Below are 12121 nucleotides of genomic sequence, written 5' to 3'. Positions count from 1 at the left end.
GCTGCTCTTGGTACTTGGGAAGAGGAATCCTTAAAATGGGTTGGTTCCCTGCTAAGGAACTTAACACAGCCATAGCCAATTCTATTCATACAACTTACATATATTCCAACTATTTCAAGCCACAGTATTTTCCTGCCAGGAGTGGTTCTGTAGACCGTGGGGCATGTGGTTGCTCTGGCTAACGGTTCCAGTTCCCCTGGAGTGTACTAACAATCTTGGAAGCTGGGGTTTCTAACTCTGGTACTAAAGTATTGACATATATACGTTACCGTGTGTAACATAGCTAGCTAGTGGGGAGCCTGGTGCTCTGTGATGACTAGAGGGGTGGGAAGGGAGATGGGGTGGGAGGGAGGCTCAGGAAGGAGGGGTTTTACATATATATATATAAGTATACACACACACACACACATATATATATATATACACACACACATATACTTATAGCTGATTCATGCTGTTGTACGGAAGAAACCAACACAACATTGTAAAGCAATTATCCTCCAAGTAAAAATAAAAATGGGAAAAAAAATAGATGAAGTTGGCTGACATTTTCAATTGCCTTCAAATTAATAGATTGGAAATGATCCTTCCTGCTCCTCTTTCTGGCACAAGAAAATAAGAAAGGCCAACAAGTGTGCTAGAACCCATGGTGAACCAGCAACCTGTGTGTGACTTGTACTCCTCCTGATGTTTCCTTGATCTATGGACCTCCTTCTCTTACAGGCAACATGCATTTGGCTGTCAGGCCCCATGTGCTCATGGCCCATGGCTGCTGGATCCAGACATGGGCTGAGCGATGCTGGGCTGGGTACTCTCTGTGACAGCATAGTTCAATCTGTCAGAAACATCAGTGATAAATCAAATAAAAAATAAGGCTGCACTGGCCAACTGAACTACTGCCAGGCTCAAAGATTTAGTCTGCTAGTACATCTATATTTAGAAGTTGTTCCAGGGCTGGCGGACCCTAGGCAACATCAAAGATAAATGTTGGCTTGAGAAATCAAAGCTCGTAAGTGTTTAGCATAACCATCTATAAGAAGGGGTTCAGAACAGGGAGGTGGGTGGATTCCAAAGTTCTTTATGCCAAACCTCACTCTCCCCTCAGTGATGCCTCTTTCACTTTACTGACCACTCTGGCACAGAGGAGATTTTCAAAGGTAAGAAAAGGGGGGAGTTTGTGGCTGCAAGATACCAAAGGAATACTGCATGCATTTTATTCCCTGGCACACTAGTTTTTTATATTAGTGGGAGGATCTTGGCTTCCTAAAACAGCCAAGGATGATCCTCTGGTTCAAAACCAATAAATGCAATGTTTCTGTATATCCCTCCAAATGTGGAGGTTTGCCAGATGTCGAGTGCTCTGATAAGATAGATGTGTTGAGACTGTCCCAAAGAGAAAGAAAAGGAGATGCGAGCGGGTGATTTTACAATAGGCTGCCTATACAAGGGACGAACCCAGGGATGGCTGGCTTCAGTTTACCACCTAACCAAGGCCCAGGTGGCCATCCTGTAGTTGGAAACTAACAAACAGAACAAATGAGCTGATGAGTTAGGCGCTGAGGAAACAGGTGATACAGCCTCAGCCGGAAGTTCTCCAGAGTCCGCTGCCCTAACACATAACTCCCTCCTTCACACATGCGACAGCTGGTAAAAAGCATGGAGAAGCAGCTTCTGGCGTGCAGACGTCTGAGGGAATGAGAGAGCTCCTTGTAACTCAGCTCTGCCTTTGATGCCTACGGACCTCTCCGAGTTACTAAATCCTTCCTTGCCTTGCTTCCTTCCATAGAAGCTGCAGTGGAGGAAGCTATTCCCCTGGCTCTCTTGGATGTGGCAGTGAAGACTTGTGATGTGGCAAAACTCTCTCTGCCAGCTCACTAATTTGGCTCTTATGTAAAGATGCTTTCTGATGGACAAATGATAAAGGACTTACTCATTCTCACTCTCGAGAATGAGCAGAAGAGCTCATGGGCCTGGGCGAGTGGCAGCCTCCCCTGACTTGCGTCCAGGCATCAGTGATGGACTGGGGAGTGGACACTGGCCTTTCTGGTATTCTCCACTGGAGCAGCAGGCTATGTAGCCGCGGGCAGCAGGGCTCCCAGAGACAGTGGCACTCATGGCAAGGCTCTCTTCATTCTGTAAGTCACTCTGCTTGTCAATGCTATGGTTCCTCCTGGAAAGGCTATTGTCTAACCAGAAACACCATGTGCAAATTCACTTATGGCAAGAAGCCTTTTGAAAGACTACCAATACTAACACCTAAGTTAAACAGGTGCCTAAGAATTGATGCTTTTGAATTGTGGTGTTGCAGAAGACTCTCCAGAGTCCCTTGGACAGCAAGGAGATTAAACCATTCAATCCTAAAGTAAGTCAACCCTGAATATTCATTGGAAGGGCTGATGACTGAAGCTGAAGCTCCAATACTTTGGCCACCTGATGTGAAGAACCGACTCATTGGAAAAGACCCTGATGCTGGGAAAGACTGAGGGCAGGAGGAGAAGAGGACGACAGAGGATGAGATACTGGATGGCATCACCAACTCAATAGACACAAGTTTGAGCAAACTCCAGGAGAAAGTGAAGGACAGCGAAGCCTGGCGTGTTACAGTTCATGGGATCACAAAGAGTCGGACATGACTTAGCAACTGAACAACAAGTTAAACAGGAATCTGATTAATAAATCAGAAACCAAGCACCTCCTTATGAGGCCAGCTCAGTCCCTAAATGACAGGATGCATGGCTGGGGCCTGTGGCCTGCTCTGGGTTTCTGCAATGGGGCTGCTGAGCCCAAGCTGGCTGCTTTGTGGGTCCCCAGGGGATTCTGGGCTCTACCTGCTGCTGGCCTTTTCTGTTTGATTTCAAAGTATCCCTTGATTTCTGCCGTATTTATTTCATTCGTGGTCTACTGTTTGACAGCTGTGTTCACTCATTAGTCACCGGGAAACCCAGATGTGACATTCCTGTTCGGGTGAGCTGAGTCACGTGGGAGGGAGAGATTCTTGAGAACTCCACTAGTCACATTCCCACAAAGCTATTTTTCTGGTTCCCTCGAATATTCCCAACATGTCATGTCTGGAAGCAAAGCTAATGGCAAATTAACATCTATATATAGCATTGACATCCGTTTTTGTTTAGTTCAAACCAGAGCCATTAACCTCAGGGCTCCTGTATAAATTCCCGACAGAAAAATGTCGTATTTCTTTCACACAATCCTTCTATAATTGTTGACTTTTCCTATCCCAGATCTGAACGTTAACGTGCTTAGGTGACATGAAATAATCATCACACAGAATCTGTCATTGCCCAAGTTATCTCATTCAATCTTAACCTACTTGTGAGACTACTTGACAGACACTTTTTCAAATGGAGAAGCTGAGACCCGGGGGGTTAAATTTGACTAGCTTGAGACAAAGCAGAAACAATCCAGTTCTCCTTGGGTGAACACCACACCACTGAACACATCAAATGAATCCATGCCACGTATTCACAACGAGATCTTAGGAGACCTGCATGTACACTGAGGAACAAGCTGCTAATAGCAACAGTTAGCATTTCTGTAGAGCAGGAGTTAAAACAACATCTAAGAGCAGAACTCACACTTCAGCTCATCTGAGTCATTCCAACAAGGGGAACGTGGCCAGGAAAGGCTACACCTTTCCAAGTTATGAAAACTGATCTATTTCAGGGGAAAATTGAAACCAATGGCTATGACCGAAAAGCCAGTGACACCTGTGTGTTCCATTTTCAGCTGCTTATTACTATCTCATAGTTACAGTTACTTCCTGCATTGATGGAAAAATTAAGAGAGTGTCTAGGCACAATTATTAATGGAGAAAAGTAGGCATGCAACACCCTCTTGCAGAACCATTAGTGAGTAGCCTCCAGGTGAATTCTCTGAACAGTGATGTGACGTTACTGGCAATGAACTTAGGAGAGAGGACATGTCACTCCCCACTCCCCCACCCCCCACCCCTCCGCGCTTCATGGTTCTGTTTTCTGTTCCCCAATTAGGGTCACACCTGTCTTCAGAGACCAGCAGGCGGCTAGCTATTGATTGAGGTGGCTTTCCCCAAGGTCAACTCAGCACAGCGTTCCCAGGGGTGGCACCCAGTGGCCGCTCTGCTACCGCTCTTTCATTCATGACGGTCTTTTTCTAGAGCCTGGCAGCTGTACTTGAAGATCTGTACTCTTGGTTTACTAACACCTTCAGAATTTTACACGATTATTTTACTGGAATGGTGATTAAAAATTGAGGCGAAGAATAAAGTATTCTGGGAACTTTAGCCAATGCTGATATGATAAAAATATAGGGACACCCAGACATCCATGGTGGGCATGTATGTGGATGGGGTCACCTCACCCAAGCTGGATTTTCAGACCAGGTGCTCCAGCAGGAAAGGGGCAGGTGTGACTCCTGAACACAGGTTTCTTGGAGACTGAAGGACACCTGCTTGCCCTCAGGCGGAGATCTGCTCCTCTGCACACCCTACTGCTGCCCTTCAAGCTTGTTTCTACAGCCCTCTGGGTGCCAGAGAGGCCAGGGGTGTGTGGCTGGAAGAGGCGAACTCTGGCTCTGGAGAGGGCTGGGTGTGGGGGGAGTGCCTCCGGCCTAAGGCTGCTCTGTTCTCCTACCCCAGTGCACCCCCCGCCCCCCCAACCGCTGCGGTCTGGAAGGAGACCTGGTAGCCCCTGCACTTGGCTCAGAAACCACCAGCGAAGGTTTCAGAGGGAGAGGCAGAGCCTGGTACACTCACTTCCTGCAGGTGAGATGGTGTGCTGTGCGTGTATGTTTGATTTTCTTCCTTGAAGAATAATTAAGCCACAGGTCATAAAAGGATTCCTGTGATGACCTATAGCCAATTAGCCTGAAATCTGCAAGAAAACTCATCAGAGCTGACACTAGTAGAAATTCAAATTGGGAGGGTATATAAAGAGGAAAGGCAAAGAACCGGGAGGAAAACGAGGACAGGATGGAAGGAGAGCAAGGAGGGAAAAGGCGGGAGAAGGCCCCAAATAAACAACTTCACACTTTGTGGTCACCAGTTAAGAGTGGGTCCTATTGATTATAAATGGTGACAGCTTCTCCATTTCCTCTGAGGCTGTAGTATGTTCTTCCCAGAATCGTGCCAGGACACTTTCAATTCAAATTCGAAGGGAAGATGGCCAACAACCGAGTCACCATTACCACTTCCTGTAGCACCTGAGTTTTCCTTGGAGGGCCCATTCAAGCACTCAACTTCTCTGACCTTACTTAACTTATGAAGCCATGGTCCAAGGCAGAGAAGAGGAAAAACACAGGCGCGCTCCACCCCCCACCCTCCCCCAACACACACACAGTGCTGGGCTCTGAGAAGGCATGTGAGAGGAAAAAAGCCTTCTCTTTCCCGAATCTATCTCTCCATGTAAAACCTCAACCACCAGGGCCATAGGGGATGGTTTCACCTTCCAATCAAGCCACCTTAAAACGAAATCCATCTAATCTGTAAAATATACCAGTTAAGTCTGAGATTTCACCAATCTGTACATAGGAGCCATTCACAAGGATCCTACAAACAATAGATCATTGTCTTTGGTAACTTGGAACTCTAGCTGTTCAGACGCAACCCAGATGGGAAAATATGCTTCTGCAAAAAGAGCCCCCTCTCCACATCAAGATGTCATCATGAGAATTTCACCGTTTTCATTTAACATTGAGTTAAAATATTTTTTCCTACTCTCGACAAGTTGACTTTTTGCCTAAGTTGTGTGCTGAATTTTTCAGTGCCTTTAAATTTAAGTCACAAAGACTAGTTAACTTGGATGGCACCCCAAATCCCACATTTCCTGTATTTCAAATCCTTAGTCCGTTTGCTCTACCACAGAAAGAGAATAAAACATGGGTAAATGAATGAACAGAATAGAATAGTACTGTTGCTTTTTAGAAGGAGAAGATTTCTGCATCCAGTGTTTCCAGCCTGAGATTCTGTGCAGTGTGACTGAGGCCAGAAAAGCACTGGGTCACTGTTCAGTAGAGAGCGGCCCTGACTCTAAGACTTCACCATGGATACTATACAAGGACGCTGGTGAGAGAAACACCAGAGGTGGCATTGCTCTAGGACGGTCTAGGTAGGGTAAATGCACGTGGGCAGGTGAGACCTCCAGTGCAGCCCACCCTCCACGCCCCACTCCCAGACAGCATTCAACAGGGCAGAGTTCGCACACAGAACTGAAAGCAAAGACACAAATTAGGCTTCTCAGGCCACAGTGTGGTATACCTTATGGAAACTATCGATTGAGGCTGGCCCTTCGCAGTCAAGATAAGAAAGAAGTCAGTTCTAAATACTCATTAAAGTGAAGTGAAAGTCACTCAGTCATGTCTGCCTCTTTGCGACCCCATGGACTATGGAATTCTCCAGGCCAGAATACTTGAGTGGATAGCCTTTCCCATCTCCAGCGGATCTTCCCAACCCAGGGATCGAATCCAGGTCTCCCTCATTGTAGGTGGATTCTTTACCAGCTGAGCCATAAGGGAAGCCCAAGAATACTGGAGTGGGTAGCCTGTCCTTTCTCCAGGGGATCTTCCCGATTCAGGAATCAAACCGGTGTCTCCTGCATTGCAGGTAGATTCTTTACCACCTGAGCTATCAGAGAAGCCCTTAAAATACTCATTAATGTCTGGCCAGATAGTAAGGCCTTCAGAGCAGTTAGACCCTGTCTTTTCTTTCTGTGGCATTTCTTGCAAATAAGCCAAGTAAATATATTTTAATGCACAATTCACTACATTTCAGTCCATTTTCATTTTCCACAGTCAATAACTATTGGTTTAAATTTTTCTCTACTTACATTATTTTTTCCATGTGTTTAGCATATCTTCAAAAAAGAATAAAATGGCATTTGTTCAGCAGTTTAATTTTTGAAAGGTGTTTTAGATGGATGAACATGAAAATATGATTACCTCATCCCACTCTAAAAGGTAGTTGGTGATTTTTGAACCATTGTCAATTGGTGCCTAAAAAAAAAGAAAAGAAAAAAGAAAAAAAGAGATTAGAGAAAACTGTTTACAGACAAAAGTTTTGAGCTCTCCACCTTGGTTCAAATACACTATCTGTGCTAGTCCTAGGCTCTTCCCATAGGGCAACAACCCTCTGTATCACCTCCATTTCCTTGGTCAAACATTACCACAAACCAATTTTAATGCAAGTCAACTAGTAGGGAGAACTCTATTAATAAATCATACCCCACAAACAGCCAAGCCTGCCTTGCCCACCACCCCTACCCTTTACACCCACACAGTACCCTAGTTCCTTTGTGGATGAAACTTTTAAGAGACACTTAAAAGTTCAAGGGCAAGGGAGAGAAATGCAGAGAAACAGGTACAACACGTGGGGGTCTGACAGGGTAAAGCTGACCCACCTATGTTTAAGAGTTCAGAGTCTATATTTTTGTAACTTCCCCCACACAGTTTTTGTTTGTTTTAAAGAGGTTAAGATTAGAAAGCCTTCTGTGGCATTAAGATTGGCCTTTTTTTAAACACTGAGAAAACCTGGGATCTCCTGGAGAGATTGCGAGGGGCAATTAGCCCTTAGCACTTTAGCCAAAAGAAGTTTCATCATTTCCTTTCCTCCTAAAATCATAATACAGAGATCTCCCTCACTGAGAAAATAGGCTTTGGACAATGGGAAGAGGAGTAGAAGACTCGAGAAAAGACAGCTTTGTAAGGTCAGACCTGCCCGCAGTGGGTGCTACAGTGGGGTCCCTCACAGCACTAGTGAGACCACGTCCAAGCACGTCTCACGCCTGCACCTGGATTTTCCCAGGACGAGAGTCAGGGCTCCACAGACCACGGCGAGCTGCCCCCAGCAAAAGGCAGCCGAGTCCCCAGAACTACACGGAAGCCAGCTTGGCTGTCTGCCACAGGTGGGCTAATATAAGTTGCTCAGTACAGCGCTTAGTTTCTTTTTCCAAGAATGCATGGGTGTTCTGAGGGACTAGGAGAATCTATGTAAATCCCTTACTAAACTGTCCTGGTCTTATACAGGAAGCACCCAAAAAACAATAGCTGTTGGTTCACTGTTCTTAATAATAAAACACCCAGGGCTCAGTAAATATGAGTTAATTAACAAACCCTTATCCCTCGCCTCTCCTTCCTTCTTTTCCTTCTTTCTTCTGAGTCCTAAAATCTGGGAGTTCCAAATTTTTTACTCCCACTAACTCCAAATACAAGTGAGTGTTGTATATTCTACTAAACTGTAATTTCAGGCTTTTGTGGGCTCAATTTGGGAGAAAACAAAGGGATGTATTTAAAGTGTAAATAACGTATGAAATCAAAGCTTTAGCTGAGAACCCATTTCTCAGGTAAGGACTACATTTAGGACGCTCATACGTTCCTCTGTGATGCTCTGCCCCACCACTGAGTCTCCGATTCCTTGAGGGTGTGGACACAGACCCCGGTATTCGTGCTGCCCTATGTCCTGGTGCTAACAAAGTGACATTAGAGGACCCCGAGCTCTCTCAGTGTCCTGGTGGCTTCAAGGACAGGTGGGGAGCCAGAGCGTGGTCCTCCTGGCCTTGCGCCCCCAGCTGGAGTCCCTGGAAAACAGCAAACCTGTTCTAAGGACATGAAAACTGAACTGAATCCAGAACTTTCAACTTTGCACATACCTGAATGGAACAAAAATATGCTTCTGATCTACAACTAAATAAAGGGAGAAAGAAAATGTGAAACATTTTCCTCCTAGTAAAAAACCTTTTTCTTGAAGTTGTTGGTCTGCCTGAGACCTGAATTACATCCAGGTTTTGAGCAGAATGTATGTATCAGCTGGTGAGTTAATAATACACTTGAAGGAGTTCTCTTTCTCAAGAGTTGCTGGTAGCCCAAAAGTTGTATGTCATGAAAACTACTACATAATTCAGATGTTAAAAAGTAATTAATAATCCTAACTGATCTGAGGTATAACTGGCAAAAATTTCATGAAACCTTAATGTAGTTTAGAACACTAAACATTCTAGGCAGATTTAAGTATTAGACATTTCAGAGTCACCAATGAAAGAAGCCAACAGACCCATAAATCTACTTTAGCTCTAAATCTTTCTTCACAAAACTTTTTACTCAAGTCCTCAAATGTCTGTTGAAATGAATTAAACTATTAGAAAGTGATGATATTTAGGTATCTTAAGTATTTTTACCACTTACAAAGAACTGCTCATTACCCTAAGAGACTCCCCTGCAAAGAAAGCTAAAACTTGATTTCACAGTTCTCTCTCTTATTCTTTTGCCCAATTTTTACAGAGATGGTAACTTCTGATATCACAATAATTTGTTTCACAGTCAAAATGCAGAAAATACCAACACCAAAATGGAATATTGTTAAATAAACGTTTCAAACAGTCACAGACTTCAGAACATTCTTCTCGACACGCTGCGTTACCCACCTTCCACTGCAAGGTCAGTGAACTTTTGCTCCTGTGGGCCAGCTTAGGTGGGAAGGGACACTCAGGTGCGCAGCTGTGGGTGGTGAAGCTCACCGGCTCAGAGCAGGACCCCTTTACAGAATTATACATAGCGTATACCCTGAAAATGGAAACACAATACAGTCAGTGCCAGAGGCCTATCACACAACACTGGGGTGTTAATCTCAGCTTTGCCCCAGGGTTTCCCTACAGGAGCAGAATTTCTTATGTAATACACACTGCGACCCTTATTCTTATTTGCTAGTCTTGTTCTGACCTAACTATGGTCACCATTTTCAGGGGAAAATAATTCCAGCAGGCCACGTGCCTCAATGCATTCTCTCCTCCCACTAGTTGTCAGAACCACCCAGCCTCATTTAAGATAGACAGAGTCTACTGACCGGAAAAGAATAGGCTAAATAAGGACATATCCTTATTCCCCGAAATGGTCTCCAAGTATATATTCTAAAATCCATCAAGCCCCTCTCTCTGGTTGACTTTGTCTGGAATAAGGCTAAAAGTGCAGTTAAGGGTTGGGTGGAAGGAGACAAGGAATGGCGGGGAGAGCACAAACTGGGAGAGAGAGGTGGAAGGACAAACAATAAGGTAGATACCATCTTTGAACTGTCTATCATATTGCAGATATTTAAATAGAAATATGAACATTTCACACAGAAACAGGCTTGCTACTGCCAAGTGCATCTTTCTCTAGTTCAATAACAACATTGTTCAGGTACAGTTTATCCACGTGAACATCCAACTCCTACACCTGGAGTCAAGATTAAAAGTGTGCACTCTGAACATTAAAATGCCTGGCTCAACGTTCAACATATGGACCTGATTTCTCAGAGAAGCTGTGAAGAAAAAGCATGTAACACACTATTATAAAACGACACTCCTTGCAAATAGCATAAAATAGGATTATGCTGATTTTTATCATCTTCCTTTCTACTTTTCCTTTTTTTTTTAATATTGGGGATTTTAAAAAAAAGCTTGAAAACATACTCTTTCAAAAAGACAACAAAGAAACCTGTACTGCCAAAAAAGATGCATGGATTAAGCTATTCAGAATTGGTAAATACATCAAGCCCTTAGTTCTTAACAATTCTTTATGAGGTGCCATTAGACAGAACAACACTCAGACTGGAGAAGTGCAGTAAACTTCCCAAAGCTACACAGCTGGAAAGTTGGATCAACTGTACTCAGTCATGGAGATCTAACTGTTATCCTGTATTCCCCAATGTCCTGACTCATCCTGCAATTATGTTTTTCTAAACACCCACAATTCACTTCCCCTCACTCTTCTCAGTGAATAAACAACAGCTAAAGATAGCATTATGGAAAATAGGACCTACCTAGGTATACGATTTTTAAAATCCTTTCTCCTCAAAGTCCACCACAAAAATTTTACAAAGGCCATACAAGTCAAAAGAACTAACAGACATGCCTCGCTTCCATTCTAAAAGGTAAAACACAAATTTACCGGCTATTTGACTTGTCTGCCTTACGGGAGCATACCATGATACGTGATCCAAACAAAAGATGCTTTAACATTAGGTACACCCAACCTGATCAAAGAAATGCTCCTTTTTGCATTCACTGTAAGTAGGCAAATGATAATAGAAAATGGAATGGCAGATTTGGCAGGATCATTTCCGTGCATCAGGACAGGCTTGTTGGGAGTAAGTTGCTTAAAATGAATCACAAAATGTTCCAGACATGGGCAGAGTTCCAGCTTGAACTTTAACAGATCAGTTGAATTCTCCCACTGATCACTCATGGGTTGTATTTGGCCCAAAATATGTGTGTGGGGAGGGAAGAAAGATGGTGTTAAAATATTACCTCCACCTATGAATTAAAGGACATTGGCAATGACCACCAGAAAAGAGACGAGCAGACATCACGTACTCCTAAGAAGAGATCATACCACTATCTACAAAATCCCTGCCAGAAAAACGGACGCTGTATCTGTTTAAGCCTCTTCACTGCTTTATAAGAAACGTGGAGAGAACACCACTAAGCAACACTGTGGCTGCTGCTAAGTCGCTTCAGTCATGTCTGACTCTGTGTGACCCCTTAGACGGCAGTCCACCAGGCTCCCCCATCCCTGGGATTCTCCAGGCAAGAACACTGGAGCGGGCTGCCATTTCCTTCTCCAATGCATGAAAGTGAAAAGTGAAAGTGAAGTCGCTCAGTTGTGTCCAACTCTTCGCGACCCCATGGACTGCAGCTCACCAGGCTCGTCTGCCCATGGGATTTTCCAGGCAAGAGTACTGGAGTGGGTTGCGATTGCCTTCTCCGCATTAAGCAACACTACAGGGATGCAATCAGCCTAATTCACAATGTGGAAAATTCTACAGACAGAATTTTATTTATTATTTCAACAAATAATTGCAAGAAGAGAAAAAAGGATGGAGGGAAAAATCTATAGCTTAAGAGAAATTTAAGAGCTATCAGCCAAACATAATATGCAGACTATGTCTGAATTCCAATGACAACAAACTGAAGAAAAAAAACCTTCATTTTTAGGACAGTTTAGGAAATGGGAACAGTCTCTGGACTTTAAAGACATTAAGGAATTTACAATTTTTGTTTATGTTGGATGGGCATGGGGTGTGTGATGACGGTAATGTGGTTCACAGGTGAAACAGTATGTCTGGACTTCACTTCAAAATAACTGTTGGGGGAGGGGGTTG

At 44.0% G+C, this 12121-nt stretch overlaps 1 protein-coding gene across 3 annotated transcripts in view; it reads right to left on the bottom strand.

Annotated features, from left to right (window-relative positions):
• Positions 1 to 12121, bottom strand: part of FNDC3B (fibronectin type III domain containing 3B) — a 352800-nt gene that overhangs the window by 75259 nt on the left and 265420 nt on the right. For all 3 annotated transcript variants that reach the window (XM_043875197.1, XM_043875198.1, XM_043875199.1), the window contains exons 10-11: positions 9408 to 9546; positions 6931 to 6984 (exon numbers count right to left, since the gene is read on the bottom strand). In XM_043875197.1, coding sequence (XP_043731132.1) covers positions 6931 to 6984; positions 9408 to 9546 — 193 coding nt within the window. The remainder of the gene's footprint in view (positions 1 to 6930; positions 6985 to 9407; positions 9547 to 12121) is intronic.

This window comes from Cervus elaphus, chromosome 19 (assembly GCF_910594005.1).
Source record: "Cervus elaphus chromosome 19, mCerEla1.1, whole genome shotgun sequence".
Classification (NCBI taxonomy): domain Eukaryota; kingdom Metazoa; phylum Chordata; class Mammalia; order Artiodactyla; family Cervidae; genus Cervus; species Cervus elaphus.
This window is presented reverse-complemented; position numbering and strand designations above follow the sequence as displayed.